Here is a 19,103-nt window from a genome sequence, read left to right on the forward strand (position 1 = left end):
TCTTCTGAGCTTTCCCAATCAATCTTGTAAAGCTACAACCCCCACCATTCCATAGCATTTCGCCATGGCAGTGAAAATGCTGTCAAGCTGCATTCATTCTATAGTGTAGATGCACCCTAAACTTGCACACTGTTAAGAGGATGTATAGCATAACTGTCTCCTTCAGACTTCATTCTTCTGTCATTTTGTATATCAAGTCAGACCCCACCTCAGTTCATATACTGTATCATGATTATCTATTGCTAGAAGCGAAGACCTGATAACTCCGGAGGCTGTGGAGTGGCTTACAGTCTGGAACTATTTTTCCCATTTTGGAGGGGGGAAAAAAACTTATTTATCTGATCTTTGGGATTTGCCCTTGCAACGTACAGGGGCTTGTCTGGTGGCAACATTTATTATTATTAATAATAATAATAATAATAATAATAATAAGCTATATAAATAAAAATGTCATGTTCGTTTGTGGGACTAACATAACTCAAAAATCAGTGGATGAATTGACACCAAATTTGGACACAGTACACTTTTCAGGCCAACAAGTGACCATCACTCATAAAAACACTGAAAAACACAGCAGAAGAGACTTAAAAAGCCAAAAATACAGGGTTAGTCAAAATGCATAGGCCAATAAGCCATTCAATTGAATGGCTTATTGGCCTATGCATTTTGACTAACCCTGTACACTACAATACATGCACATAACCACATTGTTCCCCTTGGCATTAAGTCCAGTCGCGTCCGACTCAGGGTGTGGGTGGCGTGTTGGTGCTCATCTCCATTTCTAAGCCCAAGAGCCAGCGTTGTCCATAGACACCTCCAAAGTCATGTGGCCTGCATGACTGCATGGAGCACTGTTACCTTCCCACTGGAGAGGTACCTATTGATCTACTCACATTTGCATGTTTTCGAATTGCTAGGTTGGCAGAAGCTGGGGCTAAGAGTGGGAGCTCATGCCGCTCCCCAGATTCAAACCTGTGACCTTTCGGTTAGCAAGTTTAACAGCTCAGCAGTTTAAATCACTGCGCGACTGGGGGCTTCGGCGTAACCACATGTGTATTTATGCATAAACACATATGCACAAATATATACACACACACAAAACACATATACACAGTAAGAGTAATAACAATAAAACACTATTTATACCCTGCCACCATCTCCCCAAGGGGGCTTGGGGTGGCTTACATAAGGTCAAGCCCAGCAATACAATACATCAATATAAACAGAATACAGCAATAAAATGTAAGAAAATAAAGTACAATACAAAAATCATTATAAATGACAATATAAAATCACCACATTTAAAACACAGAAATCAATCACTTTGGGCAGGGTCATTCTAATAGATTAAAAGATTAAAAACACTGGATGAGACGGCAGTGTAATGTATCTGTACAGTGTTTTTATTATCATTACTAGCTTGGGTACCCAGCGTTGCCTGGCTTATTTGAAAAGGTCAATTTTTAATTGTACAATATGCATAAGGTTGTGAGTGAACTACAACTCACATCCTGCCAAATTAATGCCGAGAAACTCCATCAATGAAGCTTGTTATGTTGGGCATGTTTGCCCTAGATGCATCACTGGTGGGGTTCAGTATGCTCTCTAGATATAGGGTAAACTACAACTCCCACTATGGTGAGTCAGTCCCCTCAAACCATTCCAGTATGTTGAGTTAGTCCTGGGAGTTCTGTGTTCCAAGTTTTGTCCAGGTCCATCATGGCAGGGGATCACAGTTTCTCTGGTTGTGGGTGAACTACAATTCTCAGAAAGGAAGCTCGGGCCCTCCCAAACCCTTCTAGTAATCAATTTTTGGCAAATCAGGTATGTGTGACAAGTTTGGTCCAGATCCATCGGTTATTGGGTTCACAATGCTCTCTGGACGTAGGTGAACTATAACTCCCCCAAACCAAGGTGAATTTCCCCAAAGACCTCCAGTGTTTTTGCTTGTCATAGGAGTTTGGTCCAATTCCATCTTTGCTCAGGTGAACTATATATCCCAGTAGCTACAACTCCAAAATGTCCAGATCAATTCCCCTCAAAATCCACCAGTATTTAAATTTGGGCATATCGGGTATGTATACCAAGTTAGATCCAGATCCATCGTTGTTTGGGTTCATAGTTCGCCCTGAATATAGGTGAACTACAATTCCTATCAAGACCTCCAATGTTTTTTGTTGGTCATAGGGCTTCTGTGTGTCAAGTTTTAAAATTGTTATAGGTTTTTAAATTTTGTGTGTCATTGTCTACGTGTGAGTTATATTAATTGTATTGTTCATTTTGCTTATTGCTTGTTTTTATTGATGTGTTGTTGGGCTTGGCCTCCTGTAAGCCGCTCCGAGTCCCTTGGGGAGATAGTGGCGGGGTATAAATACAGTTTTATTATTACTATTATTATTATTATTATTATTGTTGTTATTCCTGATCCATCGTTGGAGGAGTTCAGAGCGTTCTTAGATTGTAGGTGAATTAGGATGAAATTGTCCCCTTATGAAAACCTACCACTCACCAGACTCAAGGAACTTATTCCCCTTTCGTATGATCAGCCATTTTTATATTGCTCCTTAAGTCTAAAGTAATCACTGTCTTACTATCTGGATAACCTGTTTGCCTGCTCACAAGATAGCAAGCAAATGCTTCCAGGCATTCCTACTTTGCTTTAGCAAACATTTTGCCATTATCGTCTATTCCTTCTCCTTTTTTAACATGCAAAGAACTCTAGCGAAAATTTGGGATTAATTCTGTATATTGTGCACTGTTATTAGCTATATCATAGCAATAGAACATCTCGTTCTTAGAGGCTAAATCCCAGACTCTAGAATGGCTAAAGCTCTCTGTTCTACATCTGATGTCCCTTCACTGACAGGCAAAGTCATTCTTATTTAGCCAGGCTTGTGCCCTCTGAATGAACCTTTCAATAGCTAATAGAAGTTTTAACTAGTTGGTATTGTTTTTAAAATATAGTAATAATTGATGTATTTTTATGTCCTGGTTGTAATTTTTGCAGTTCATGCTTCATTTTATTATCTTTATTATCGGCCTTGAGCACCATTTGTAGTGAGGTTTGAATGAAGTAAATACATTAGGACAGAGCTTTCCAAACTGTGTGTCGTGACACATTAGTGTGTCAGCTGCAATGTGTAGGTGTATCTCACAAAAAGTAACAAGAAATCTCTGAGTCTATGTGAAATAAGTAGTAAGTCATATATTTTAAATAAATAAATAAAAGGTTTTCATGAGATATACCAGTGTTTCTCAACCTTCCTAATGCTGCAACACCTTAATACAGTTCCTATGTTGTGGTTATTTTATTTCATATCAAAAGCATTGCATAAATTAGTATAAAACTGATAAAAATAGAAGGCAGGCAGCTAAATATTTTTTGACCAAAAATAGGCAACAGCAACGGCATTGTCTGTAGCCTCCAACAATTCCTCCTCTGTACATGAGGCAGGGCACAGTGGACAAGCATAGAGATCTGCCCACTCGGCTTCTGAGTCTATTCAGGGACTTCCAGGTTGCCCATTCTTGGTTTGCCCCTGGAGGAAGACCCTCCCTCATGGAGGGACATCCAGTTGGGATTTCCTGGTTGAGCTGCCCAGAGGGATACCCTTGCCTTTGCTGGGGGGATGCCAAGAGGAGTGGTAGTTCTCATAAAGCTTTTCCTTGATGTTGTGGTGACCCCCAACCATAACATTATTTTCATTGCTACTTCATAACTGTCATTTTGCTACTGTTATGAATCATAATGTAAATATCTGATATGCAGGATGTATTTTCATTCACTGGACCAAATTTGGCACAAACACGCAATACACCCAAATTTGAATACTGGTGGGGTTAGGGAAGGGATTGATTTTATCATATGGGAGTTGTAGTTGCTGGGATTTATAGCTCACCTACAATCAAAGACCATTCTGAACTCCACCAACAATGGAATTGAACGAAACTTGGCACACAGAATTCCCATGACGAAGAAAAATCCTGGAATGGGATTTTGGCCTGCATCAATAGGAGTCTAGTGTCTAGATCCAGGGAAGTCATGTTCCCCAGGCTCTATTCTGCCTTGGTTAGATCACACCTGGAATATTGTGTCCAATTCTGGGCACCACAATTGAAGAGAGATATTGACTAGCTGGAATGTGTCCAGAGGAGGGTGACTAAAATGATCAAGGGTCTGGAGAACAAGCCCTATGAGGAGCGGCTTAAAGAGCTAGGCATGTTTAGCCTGCAGAAGAGAAGGCTGAGAGGAGACATGATAGCCATGTATAAATATATGAGAGGAAGTCATAGGGAGGAAGGAGCAAGCTAGTTTTCTGCCGCCCTGGAGACTAGGACACAATGGAACAATGGCTTCAAACTACCAGAAAGGAGATTCCATCTGAACATTAGGAAGAACTTCCTGACTGTGAGAGCTGCTCAGCAGTGGAACTCTCTGCCCTGGCGTGTGGTGGAGGCTCCTTCTTTGGAAGCTTTTAAACAGAGGCTGGTTGGCCATCTGTTGGGGGTGCTTTGAATGCAATTTTCCTGCTTCTTGGCAGAATGGGGGTTGGACTGGATGGCCCATGAGGTCTCTTCCAACTCTATGATTCTATGGTGGGCATTGACCTTGAGTTTTGGAAGTTCTGGTGCCAGTAGCCTTTCCATCTGAATTGCCTTTCGGTCTGGCAAATTCCTGAAAGAATGAGGAAAGCCTGGTACAAGTGTCATGTAGTGTGTGTCTGTGTCACTCTTTGATTGCCACTCTGGTGCCTATAAATAGTATTTTATAAGACTTCATTCTGTAATTCTAGGTGTTTAATTGTTACCTTGAATCTGTGTTGATTTTCAGTAGTTATTTTTAGGCTAAACCCTCTTAGACTCTTATCTCTCCTCTCCAGCTACAGTTGATACGTATTGAGTGAAAAACCTTGTGCAGGCTTCTGTAGTGGCTTGAAAGGGCCCCCCTGTTGATTTAGAGATGAATGATGGATGGGTTCCCTGCCTGCTTCTCACTTTGCTGCCAGTCACCTGGGGTGCAACTTCCTAACAAAGCAGGGAAGGGAATTGAAATGCCTTCTTCAATGACTAACGTTCCTTTTGCTCTTTCCATTTGCCTCTATGAGACTGCCAGTCTCCTGTTTGAGATCTGATAATAACTATACAACCATAAACATAGGATGTACAGTATAAAATGTAGATGTCCCATCCGCTCTCCACTCTTGAGATGCTGGCTTTTTTATTTAAAGAGTAGCTTGAGTTTTGTTATTATTATTATTATTATTATTATTATTATTATTATTATTAAAAGACTAGCAGTGGTGCCCGGGTTATTTGAAAAAAAAAAATTGTTTGTTTTGGGGTGTTAGGTAATATCACTTAGTTAATTAGTAACACTATTTGTTAGGAAAAAGTCATTCTTCAATTTCATTTTTTATGAATTCTCCCATTAGAAAACAAATAATAATAATAATAATTATAATATAATAATACTTCATTTCACTTCACTTGGGCGATCCCTCGTTGGCTGAGTAGGATAGTCTTCCAGGATCAGTGTTCTGGTGGGTCTGTAGGTGACTGTGGAGCCCTATTCTTGATCTGCATCTTCTCCCGCAGTGAGGGCATTGGTTTCCAGATGGAAGGCGGTCTCGGTCGGGGTTGGCTTGACACGCCTTCCTCTTGGCACGTTTCTCTCTTTCGCCCTCCATTCATGCTTCTTCAAATTCTGCAGCACTGCTGGTCACAGTTGACCTCCACCTGGAGCGCTCAAGGGCCAGGGCTTCACAGTTCTCAGTGTCTATGCCAGAGTTTTTAAGCCCATCTTTAAATCTCTTTTCCTGTCCACCAGCATTCTGTTTTCCATTCTTGAGTTTCTTTGCGAGATGATGGTTGGGCATCCGGACAACATGGCCGGTCCAGCGGAGTTGATGGCGGAGGACCATCACTTCAGTGCTGGTGGTCTTTGCTTCTTCGCTGACGTTTGTCCACCTGTCTTCCCAAGAGATTTGCAGGATTTTCTGGAGGCAGCACTGATGGAATCGTTCCAGGAGTTGCATGTGACGTCTGTAGACAGTCCACGTTTCGCACACATAGAGCAGGGTTGAGAAGACAATAGTTTTATAAACAAGCACCTTGGTATCCCCACAGATGTCCCGGTTCTCAAACACTCTCTGCTTCATTTGGAATAATAATAATCTTTATTTATACCCTGCCACCATCTCCCCAATGGAGACTCGGTGCAGCTAACATGTGGCCAAGCCCCCCAAAAATACAGTACAACACAATACAATACAATACAATACAATAACGATGTGAGTGAACTACTATTCCCAGAACTGTGGGTCAGTCCTCCCCAAACCATGCCTGTATGCCCAGTTGGCCATGTTGGGTGTGTGTGCCAAGTTTGGTCCAGATCTGTTGGCTGGGTTCAGTGTTCTCTGGATAAGTGTGCCTAGTGCCCACAACTTGTATATGCCAAGGGCAGTCACCCCCAAATCCTGCCAGCATTTACAGTTGACCATGTTGGGTCTGTATGCCAAGTGTGGTCCAGATCCGTCATCAGATGGGTTGAGGTGAACTACAACTTCCATCCTGTTGAGTCAATCCCCCAAACCCCTCCAGTTTATTCAGTTGCTGATCAATTCCTGTGTGCCGTAGGAAAGGATAGGAAAGGGTTAAGGGACAGGCAGTGGGTGGGGTCATGCAAATTCCACACAAGTGGAGAACCCTGGAATGCCTGCCCGTGGTGGAGGAAACATGTCAAATCTAGGATAAATTCTCCCAAAATGAACGCATTCCTTGGGTGGTGAGTTGCAGTGTTTAGGGAGGACATTGGCAGCATTTGGGCTTTGTTTCATGGTGCTCGCTATAACCTGCAATGTCAGTTGAGGGAGTGACTTTGGAGGCTTCTCAGTACTTGGAACTATAGCCTGTTTGTGGAGGAGGGAGGCTGTCTGTATAAATGGACACCTCCGCCACATACACATTTTACACACATACACATTTTTCACTTTTATTATGTGTATAGATAGATAGATAGATAGATAGATAAATTGATGGTCGCTTTAAGTGTTGGAAATGTAAGCTGCCTTTTTCTTTCTAAGTGACCCTTAACAATATATACTCATGTATAAGGCAAGAACAGGTTTTGGGATCAAAATTATGGATTTTGAGATGACCCATGGAAAAGTCCAGGGTTATTCTGTGGAGAAGGGAAAGCGCCAGTGCCTACTCAGAAAATGAGATGATTGCTTTTTTGATAAGAGTTAAGGTACAATATTAATATTGTCCTGTGGATAAGTTGGCCCAGGTTTCTTGGGTGGTTTCTTGGCTGAAATTTCTGGACTTATTCATGAGTAAATGGGGTATTATTTCTAAGTACTCTCTCTCTCTCATTTATTTACTGCATTTATACCGGTATACTGCTTTTCTCCCCCTGAGGAGACTCAAAGCAGTTTCCAACATAATAATGGCAAAATTCAGAGCTGTGCATACATGTGAAAACCAAGACACATAACTAGACAATAACATATAACTAAATTAAAAACCTAAACATAAAACATAGAATGACATTTGCACATAAATATAAAACTGAAACCTCGATAATGCAATAACATTTATATTAAAACCCACCCGTTAACAACACAATTTAAACATTAAAATCACGCCTATATATATATATATATATATATATATATATATATACACACACACACACACACACACACACACACACACACATACACACACACATACACACACATAAATACACACACACACATGCTTTGAATAGCATAGGGAAAGGCTAACAATGGTGTTTGTCTTGCTGTCTGTGCCGTTGTTCAGATTTCACCTCACTTTCTGTCCTTGTGATAATTGGATCTTGAAAAAATTCACTTTTTGTAGAAACAAGGATTGGTGATAAAGGTTCAGTGGGGACATCTTTTCCCCAGAATAGTAACTCTTCCAAGAGTGGACTTCCCATCCTAGGAGTAGATTTCTCTCACCTGTTGTCTCACCCCTGTTCTTAGCTATGAGTTGTTTGTAAATCGGATGTTTGTAACTTGGGGACTACCTGTATATTGAAATTATTCAATCCAGTGCAGTTGGAGTGGGAATTTATTTATGTATTGGTTTGTGGGTGCGTTTCCTTCAGAGTAATCAGTCAAAGGTGAGGGCCTAAATCCCTAAAGCAGCGTTTCTCAACCTGGGGGGTCAGGATCCCTGGGTGGGGGTTGCGAGGGGGTGTCAGAGGGGTCGCCGAAGAACATCAGAAAATACAGTTTTTTCTATTGGTCATGGGGGTTCTATGTGGGAAGTTTGGCCCAATTTTATTGTTGGTGGGGTTAAGAATGCTCTTTGATTATATATGAACTATATACCCCAACAACTACAACTCCCAAATGACAAAATAAATCCCCCCCTCCCTCAACTCCACCAGTATTCAAATTTGGATGTATTGGGTATTTGTGCCAAATTTGGTCCAGGAATGAAAATACATCCTGCATCTCAGATATTTACATTACAATTCATAACAGTAGCAAAGTTACAGTTATGAAGTAGCAATGAAAATAATGTTATGGGTGAGGGTCACCACAATATGAGGACCTATATTAAGGGGTCGTGGTGTGAGGAAAGTTAAAAACCACTGCTGTTAGGAATTGTGAGAGTTGAAGTCCAAAACATCCGGAGGGCTGAAGTTTGCCCATGGCTGTTGTAGAGTCTTATCAACAGGCATAGGTTTGAGACATCCTGTGATTATTCTGCATATTTCGTTCAGTTTTAGATCTAAAAATGAAGAGCAACAATACCTACCTCTCCTTGAAACTATTGGGGTCTTAAGGATTTCTATTGAAACGAACCCCAAGTAACTGTATCTGAACTGGAGGCATATACTTCTATTACTCTCAGCCCTTGTGCTTTGTGTGTGTGTGTGTTTCAGGAGCAACTTGAAAAAATGCAAGTTACTTTGGGTGTGATAGAATTGGCCGTCTGCAAAGACATTGCCCAAGGGACACCTGGATGTTTTACCATCCTTGTGGGAGGCTTTTCTTATGTCCAAACAGTTCTGCTTTTGGTTTTCAAGCACTGATGGTTTTTTGTCTGGGAGGTAAGTTCCGCAGGAAAATTGCACAAGAAAACTGTGCATCACTGTTTCCCTGGTATCTAGGTACTAAATGGAGTCTTTTCTCACAGACATGCCTACTGTACGGTCAGGGTTTTTGTTTTTTTTAATGGGGAATTTAATTTAGTAATCAGACTTTGTTTGGCTCCAAATCTTATATTTTCGGTTGACATTATGACTGCAAGAGGTGCTTCTTGATCTCCATCATTTATTTATTTACTAGCTTGAGGACCCGGCGCTGGGTTATTTGAGAAAGGCATTGTTTGTGTGTGCTCCAAGTTTAGTCTAGATGCAATGTTGTCTGGGTTTAGTGGGTGTCAGTGAACTATAGCTCCATGGTCCTCCAAACTGCACCAAAAGGTAGAATGGGTCATGGGGATTCTGGGTGCCAAGTTAGGTCTTGATCAGTCATAGGTGTAGGTTACAATGGTTTTAGGAAGTGAGTAAAGTAGTTTTATTGTGTTTGATGTATTGTTTATTGCTTGTGGTTTTGTTGTTTTAATACTGCTTTAATTGTTTTAATTTGCTTTAGGTGTATTGTTATGTTGTGTATTGAGGCCTCGGCCTTTGTAAGCCGCATCGAGTCCTTCGGGAGATGCTAGCGGGGTACAAATAAAGTTTAATAATAATAATAACAACTGCAAGTTACATCATCCCTGGTCCATTGGCCCACAAACCCCACCCAGATGTAGAGAGGGTCATGGGGACTCTGTGTACCAAACTTGTTCTTGATCAGTCATTTATGTGGGTTGTAGTGGTCTCAGGAAGTGAGTGAAAGTACTGCAAGTCCCATCACCCATGTTCAGCCCTCCTTCAAATTGCACCAGCATGTAGAATGGGTCATGAGGGCTCTATGGGGCAAGTTTGGTCTTTATCAGTCATTAGATGAGGTTTGAGTGGTTTCAGGAAGTGAGTAAAGGTAATGCATGTCCCATCTTCCATGGTCTGTCCTTCCCCAAACCACACCAGAATGTGGTTGCAATGGTCTTAGGAAGTGTGTGCCAAGTTTGGTCCAGACCATCCTTTGTGGGAGGCTTCTCTTATGTCCCCGCATGGGGAGCTGGAGCTGACAGAGGGAGCTCATCCACATTCTCCCAGTATTTGAACCTCCGACCTGATCTCTTTTTGAAAACACCTCTACAAATAACAATCAGTATGTTCTGTCAGATATATGAAACACCTGCTGGTACACCCAGTTGCCTACAGAGACTCTTAGACCTATTAGACTTTCAGGTGTCATGTAGCATTTTTGTCCCTTGGGCATTGCACAAATTAATTTTCCATGTGCATTTGGACTATAACAAGGCATTCTTTTCTCACCCGCTCCCTTCGCTGGGGATCGCCCTGTTATGAACAGTGTAATAGTCCTATTTATGATGTCGAAGTTTGGCATTTTGAAAAACCACTCTGTCCGGACTTGTTACAATGGGCGTCCTTAAAAAAAGAGAGAGAGAGAGAGACATTGGAAAGTACTGTCAGCGCTGGCTGTTATCTTTGCCGCTTGTAACTCATTAGCTCATACAGATGGGGATAACTGGTGCAAGAGCTCGGCACAGCAAGCCTTTTCAGCAACAAAGAAAATAAAAGCATTCCTGTGTAACAGGCTTCAGCACTTATCTCTGTTTTCTGGTACTATTTGTGCTGAACCAAAGCAGCTGCTACTCCGAGTTAAGAGAGAACAAACTCAACATGGCGTGAAATTACTGCATTGCCATTCACATTCATTAGGGTTATATTGCCACCAGCTACAAGCATGGCTAGTCTTTGTATGAATAATTAAATGAAATGTTGCTTTGCGATTTTCCAGTTTAGCCTTAAAATAATGACAGGCCAAAGTCCAGTATTTCGGAGTAGTTGTGCCGGCGTCCTGTAAGATACGGAGTTTTTCTGACGTCTGTTTCAGATGTTTTAGAAATAAGTCTGAAACTTCTTTTTCCTGTTTATAAGAGAATGGCCTCTTTTAAATAAGCACAGTTAATAGTCAACAGTTTTGGAAAGAATTAGTAGGGAATTGCACAACAAACTACTGGTATATGGCAGATATATTTTTCACCAACAGGAATTATTCCACTTGGAGTAGAATTAATGAAGTCTGATCAAAGCAGAATAGAGGGGGCTATGACTTCCCTTGATCTAGTCAACCTGGGGGTTGGGACCCGGTTGGGGGGGCTGCGGGGGGGGGGTTCAGACCTTCAGAAAACATATATTTTTAATGGTCTTAGGAACTCCTTTGGCAGAGATGGCTGAAGCTCTCTCAGCAAGTCCTTTTCTTCTTTTTTGGAAACAGACACGAATTCTCCCACCAAAAGCCCTCCTCCGCTGTGATTGGCCGACCTCTCAGCCAAGGGGAGGGCTGTTCTCACACTCCAAGCGGGGAGGGAAGAGCAGGCAGGCTTGGCGCATGAGAGTGTGGTGCACATGTGCGGGTGAGGGAGAGTGTGCGAGGCTGGAGGGAGGCTTTCACCAGCGAGTCCCTTCAAGATATGGAGCTTCTGTGTTGGAAGTTTGACCCAATTCTATCGGTGTTGGGGTTCAGAATGCTCTTTGATTGTTGATGAACTATAAATCCCAGCAACTACAACTCCCAAATGTCAATTTCTATTTTCCCCAAATCCCCGCCAGTGTTCACATTTGGGCATATTGAGTATTCATGCCAAGTTTGGTCCAGATCTATCATTGTTTTGAATCCACAATGCTTTCTGGATGTAGGTGAACTACAACTCCCAAACTCAAAGTTAGTGCCCACTATTATTTATTTATTTATTTACTTTATTTCTATACCGCTTTTCACAGCCCTTAGGCGACTCAAAGCGGTTTACATAATCTAAGTTATCACAGGACAGTATCATAGGCAAATTAAAACACATTATACATTATACATAACAATCAGTATCAATAAACAATCATTATCATAGCGCCTCAACAACAAATCAGAATCCATTCTCGTAATCCTTGTTCCATATTCCTATGTTCGATTGCATCGTGTTCCTATATTCCATTGCACTAAACCCTTCCAGTATTTTCTGTTGGTCATGGGAGTTCTGTGTGCCATGTTTGGTTCACTTCCCTCGTAGGTAGAGTTCAGAATGCTCTTTGATTGTAGATAAGCTATACATCCCAGAAACTACAACTCCCAAATGATAAAATCAATTCCTTCCCCAACCCCACCAGTATTCAAATTTGGGCGTATCGCGTCTTTGTGCCAAATTTGGTCCGGTGAATGAAAATACATCCTGCATCTCAGATATTTACATTATGATTCATAACAGTAGCAAAGTTACAGTTATGAAGTAGCAATGAAAATAATGTTATGGTTGGGGGTCACCACAACAGGAGGAACTGTATTAAGGGGTCGAAGCATCAGGAAGGTTAAAAACCACTGCTGTTAGGAATTGTGAGAGTTGAAGTCCAAAACACCTGGAGGGCCAAAGTTTGCCCATGGCTGTTGTAGAGCATTATCAACAGGCATAGGTTTGAGACATCCTGTGATTATTCTGCATGTTTTGTTCAGTTTTAGATGTAAAATTAATCTGTATTAAGGGGTCACCGCATTAGGAAGATAGAGAAACACGGATCTAGTCACTACATTCCCATTGATGCCGTCTAAAGTCTAGAAAGGCATTGTCTTTTGCATTTGCTGCATCACACTGTTGACTCATGTTCAGCTTCTGGTCTACTAAGACTCTTAGATCGCTTTCTCATGGTCTGTTTTCAGGCCAGGGGTTTCCCATTCTATATATGTATGCATTTCATTTTGATGGCCAAAGTGTAATATGGTAGATTTCTCCCTGTTGGAATTCACTTTGTTAGTTTTGCCCCAGCTCTCTAATCTGTTATGGTCATTTTGGACATCTTAGCAAAGTGCTTGTATGCATCACTGAGGCATCCTGTTTGTCTGAAGCTGTACCATTTTTACTGGCATTTGTGTTGCCTCAAAGTGAAGGGAAGGCATCCAGTTGTTGCTATCTCCATTACCTATGAGTACCTACGAATCCACATGCGGTTCAGGGACATCCTTAGGAAATGAAGTTGATTGATTGCCTATTCCTTTACACTAGAATATCTGCACTAGGGTCTAATCTGCTGCAGAAGAGGTAACTTTTTCCAGCATTTACATACAGAATTAATCTTGTTAGCAGGCGATGTTGAAAGGCAATGTACTGTAGCATTTAAATATTGCAAAAGATTGTAATGGGAAAGGTGTCCTAGGACTAATAGAATAATTAAAGAGAGAGAAAATATAAGCAATGAGATACTTCCATTTATTGATTGGACATCAGAGGCCAGAGTGCCTGGAAAATCTTTAAACTGAATAATACACAGGTTTGTAATATATAGTCTGTAGTACTTTTGGAACTGCATATACTTGAATATAAACCGACCCCGAATATAAGCCGAGGCACCTCATTGTACAACAACACTCTGGGAAATAAAACTGTAATTAAAGATAAGACTGTCCAACTCTGATTAAACAATTATTCTAACTTTTTTCAATGTAAATGTGCTTACTGTACATATCCCTCCAATAATAATAATAAAAATAAATGTGATAATAATAGAGTAAAATAATAGAAATGTAATAATAACAATAATAATAGAATAAAATTATAAATGTAATAATGACAACTATAATAAAGTAAAATAATAAATGTCATAATAATAGAGTAAAATAATAGAAATGTAATAATAACAATAATAATAGAATAAACTAATAAATGTAATAATGACAACTATAATAAAGTAAAATAATAAATGTAATAGTAACAATAAATAGAGTAAAATAATACATTTAGTAATAATAATAAAGTAATGTCAGTGTAATAATAATAATAATAATAATAGTAAAATAATAAATGTAATAGTAACAATAAATAGAGTAAAATAATACATTTAGTAATAATAATAAAGTAATGTCAGTGTAATAATAATAATAATAATAATAATAATAGTAAAATAATAAATGTAATAGTAACAATAGAGTAAAATAATACATTTAGTAATAATAATAAAGTAATGTCAGTGTAATAATAATAATAATAATAATAATAATAGTAAAATAATAAATGTAATAATAATAGTAATAACCCAGTAAAATAATAAATAACTTTGACTCAAGTATAAGCCAAAGGGGGACAGGGGGCTTTTTTGGCCTTAAAAAAGGGCTGAAAACTGCTTTTACTTGAGTATATACGGTAATTCAAAGCATGTAATGCAACAAGACTGGTTCAGGAATTTTACTCATCCTTCTTGATTTGCTGCTTTGACATCTCTAAAATATTTCGACAGTTGTTTTTTCTTAGGAAGGAGGATCGAACTTGCTTTAAACCAGTTTTGATGCTGAATCTTCTTGTTTTTTTGTTCCCTCTTTAGGTCAGTCACAGATCCACGAGATGGAAAGAGAGTTGCACTCAAAAAGATGCCCAACGTCTTCCAAAATCTGGTCTCTTGCAAAAGGGTCTTCCGTGAACTGAAGATGTTGTGTTTTTTTAAGCATGACAATGTAAGTGGTCTGAAACGTGTTTTTGAAGGACAATACTTGGCTTCAAAATAATAAATGATGCAAATGGAACCAAATGTGTTGCAATATGTTGTGAACATGTTTGAGCTACATCCTTAAAAGCAGTGAGTTATACATCAGTACTTTCCTGTGATACGTCTTCAGAAAAGCCTCTCTGTGGCACTTGAGTGAGTCCTTCTCATTTCTAAGTAGTTGAATATCTTTTCCAGCAAGAGATGGACCTATAACGGCTTGGCCCCAGAATCCCCTTATACGTTCCCTGAGCTTTCTCAGATCTCATCTCAGCTGTAAAATATACATATAGCCCAAAGCGAGCGATCTATCTTTCAGCTCCAACTGCCTCTCTTGAAGACACTAGTTTGAAGCCAGTCTTAAATTACAACCAAAGAATGTATGTTAAATGTTAAGCACTTACTGTAAGTATTAGACAAAAAAAATGTGTAATATTATTTACAAAACTTTCCATTAGGAAAACAGTAGGTAGGGAAAAGGTGATTTGTTGTTTAGTTATGTTCCTAGTTTGTTCTTTATTTCATGTTTGACTCACACTAGAATTTCTTGGATCATTATATATAATATTGTATGTGTGTGTATTTTCTGTGAAGTATATAATAAAACAGTAAAATAAAATAAAATATACCATATATAAGCCAACCCGAATATAAGTCGAGGCACCTAATTTTACCACAAAAAACTGGAAAAAGGTGTTGACTTGAGTATAAGTCGAGGGTGGGAAATGCAGCAGCAGCAGCTACTGTTAAATTTCAAAATGAAGATAGATACCAATACAGTTACATTAATTGAGGCATCAGTAGGTTAAATGTTTTTGGATATTTATATAATATTGTATTTTAAGATAAGACTGTCCAACTCGGATTAAACCATTATTCTAACTTTCTTCAGTGTAAATATGCCTATAATAATAATAGAGTAAAATAATAAATGTAATAAAAATAATAATACAGTAAAATAATGGACAATAATAACAATAATAATAGAGATAATAAATGTAAAATAACATAAAATAATAAATGTAATAATAGTAATAAATAGAGTAAAACAATAAATGTAATAATAAGAATAGAATGAGACTAGGACGCGGAACAGTGGCTTCAAACTACAAGAAAGGAGATTCCATCTGAACATTAGGAAGAACTGAGCACCACAATTGAAGAGATTGACAAGCTGGAATGTGTCCAGAGGAGGGCGACTCAAATGATCAAGGGTCTGGAGAACAAGACCTATGAGGAGCGGCTTAAAGAGCTGGACATGTTTAGCCTGAAGAAGAGAAGGCTGAGAGGAGACATGATAGCCATGTATAAATACGTGAGAGGAAGTCATAGGGAGGAGGGAGCAAGCTTGTTTTCTGCTGCCCTGGAGACTAGGACGCAATGGAACAATGGCTTTAAACTACAAGAAAGGAGATTCCATCTGAACATTAGGAAGAACTTCCTGACTGTGAGAGCCATTCAGCAGTGGAACTCTCTGCCCCGGAGTGTGGTGGAGGCTCCTTCTTTGGAAGCTTTTAAACAGAGGCTGGACGGCTATCTGTCAGGGGTGCTTTGGATGCAATTTTCCTGCTTCTTGGCAGAATGGGGTTGGACTGGATGGCCCATGAGGTCTCTTCCAACTCTATGATTCTATGAATAAAATAATAAATGGAATAATAACAATAATAAATAGAGTAAAATAATAACTGTAATAATAATAGTAGAGTAAAATATTAAATGTAATAAAACAATAGAGTAAAATAATATAAATGTAATATTTATTTATTTATTTATTTATTTGATGCACTTATTAACCGCCATTCTCAGCCCATAAGGGCGACTCATGGCGGTGTACAGTACACATAAAAGACAATTACAAAAAGCCAGTTTCAACAACATATAAACTATACAACAATTACAGACTACACTAAAAATCCGCTTCGTCTCTTAGTGGAATCATAGCCAGTCTCATATTCCTTGTTCCATTCCAGTTCTCATTACCGTATTGTTTAGCACTTAATAATAATCATAATAATAAATAGAGTAAAATAATAAAAATAATAAAAATAATAGTAATAACAGAGTAAAATAATAAATAACCTTGACTCGAGTATAAGACAAGGGGGGCTTTTTCAGCTGAAAAACCCGGCTTATACTCGGGTATAGATGATATATTGTTGTGAAGGACAAAAGTAAGAGGTGCTTACATTACTTTAGACAGGCAATTTGAAATATATATCTGTCTTTACGCGTAGTACCAAATTGGTTTCTACCTCTGCCGCCCCAAATAACAACTGTCTTAAGCTGAGCTGATTTTGTGACAGCATAAGTATAAATTGACTGTGTTTGTAGTCTTCTTGGTGTCTGTTGACTTCTCAGTAGATGCAGCATAGAATAGAACAACCACTTAGGGAATATGAGTACTTGTATAGTGGTTTGAGTGTTTGACCATGACTCTGGAGACCAGGGTCCATGAAATCCACTGGGAAACCATGAGGAGTCACACATTCTCAGCCCCATAAAACCTTCTAATAGCTTCACTATAGGGTTGCCATAAGTCAGAAATGACTTGAAGGCATGCAACATCAATGAATCCCATAGTTAAAAAAGAGGGAGGATCACATGGAAAGGCTTCTTGGCTATCTCAAAGGGGAGTGTGATGCTCCAGAACTATACTCAGAACTCATCTTAACAAGGGACACACAAACCTCAACATTTAAATTTACTGCAAAGAGGAAGGAGCAGTTACACAACTGTAGCAGGAAGATCTTGCCCAAGAAGTTCAAAGCATACCTAGGCTGTGGATCTTTAGGAGCTTTCGGACATACAGAACATAGCAAGGAAACTGTTTGAGGCCCTCCATTTGCTGGAAATGTTGGTTTTGCAATTCTTTGCAGTGTGTCGCCATCCAGTTACAACTCAGCGAACATCCAGCTGCATCATGCGGCCTGCGACCTTTGAAAATAAAGGCATCAGCAGTCATGGCTGTGAAAATGCAATGTTCATATGACTGGGCATTTCTCTTACAGACCAATCAACTTAATGTTCTGCCACTGCCTCCCTCATGGTTCATCAGATTATTTCTTATTTATCTTGTTATTCCATCTAAACATGCTTTTGTCTCTGAAGACGCAGTGGGCAGAAGATTGGTCTATTTTGCTTGGAAGCAAACGTCATTGATTTCAATGCAACCTGTGCTAGAATTATAGCCTTGATCATTTCCCCTTGGCAGTAGCTTATTTTTCAAATTGTTTATTGGCTTTCAGGTTATTTTGTGTGGAGCCATTTTTTTTTAACCAAGCATGAATGAATCAATCCTGCACCATTTTGCTGCTTGGTCAGTTAGGATACTATAAATACAGGTGCTTCATAAATACTGCAGATGACAAGTCTTAATGTAAAAAAGATACGGCCTTAGTGTGTGAGAGAAGAGGAAATGCTTTTTCTAACCTAAAGCTTGCTGTGACACATACATGGATCGACTAAAAGACCGGTCCTGTTCAACATCTTTATTAATGGCTTAGACCAGGGGTCCTCAAACTAAGGCCCGAGGGCTGGATACAGCCCTCCAAGGTCCTTTACCCGGCCCTCGCTCAGGGTCAGCCTAAGTCTGAAATGACTTGAAAGCACACAACAACAACAACAACAACAACAATAATCTTATCTCATCGGCCAAAAGCAGACCCACACTTCGCATTTATATTTCTTAAATTTATATTTCTTAAATTTATTCATTTAATTCATTTTAATTATTGTAAGTGGGTTTTTTTGCACTACAAATATATGTGCAGTGTGCATAGGAATTCATTCATTTTTTTTTTCAAAATAAAGGAACTGTTTGAGGAACTGTGACTTGGCCCTCTGTTTAAAAGGTTTGAGGACCCCTGGCTTAGATGAAGGGTTAGAAGGCACGATCATCAAGTTTGCAGAGGATACCAAATTGGGAGAGAGAGCCAATACTCCAGAAGACACGAGCAGAATTCAAAATGATCTTAACAGATTAGAGAGTTGATTGGCCAAAACTAACAAAATGAAGTTCAACAAGGACAAATGCAAGATACTCCACTTAGGTAGAAAAAATGAAATGCAAAAATACAGAATGGGGGACGCATGGCTTGAGAGCAGTACGTGTGAAAAAGATCTTGGGGTCCTCGTGGACAACAAGTTAAACATGAGCCAACAATGTGATGTGGCAGCAAAAAAGGCCAAAGGGATTTTGGCCTGCATCAATAGGAGCATAGTGTCTAGATCCAGGGAAGTCATGCTCCCCATGCTCTATTCTGCCTTGGTTAGACCATACCTGGAATATTGGGTCCAATTCTGGGCACCACAACTGAAGAGAGATATTGACAAGCTGGAATGTGTCCAGAGGAGGGTGACTCAAATAATAAATGGTCTGGAGAACAAGCCCTATGAGGAGCGGCTTAAAGAGCTGGGCATGTTTAGCCTGAAGAAGAGAAGGCTGAGAGGAGACATGATAGCCAGGTATAAA

The 19,103-nt window shown here is 39.5% G+C and overlaps 1 protein-coding gene across 2 annotated transcripts in view; it reads left to right on the forward strand.

Moving 5' to 3' along the window:
* NLK (nemo like kinase) overlaps positions 1-19,103 on the forward strand; it is a 116,949-nt gene that overhangs the window by 43,492 nt on the left and 54,354 nt on the right. For both annotated transcript variants that reach the window (XM_060756972.2, XM_060756970.2), the window contains exon 2: positions 14,474-14,603. In XM_060756972.2, coding sequence (XP_060612955.2) covers positions 14,474-14,603 — 130 coding nt within the window. The remainder of the gene's footprint in view (positions 1-14,473; positions 14,604-19,103) is intronic.

This window comes from Anolis sagrei, chromosome 11 (genome assembly GCF_037176765.1).
Source record: "Anolis sagrei isolate rAnoSag1 chromosome 11, rAnoSag1.mat, whole genome shotgun sequence".
In the NCBI taxonomy this organism is placed as follows: Eukaryota; Metazoa; Chordata; class Lepidosauria; order Squamata; family Dactyloidae; genus Anolis; species Anolis sagrei.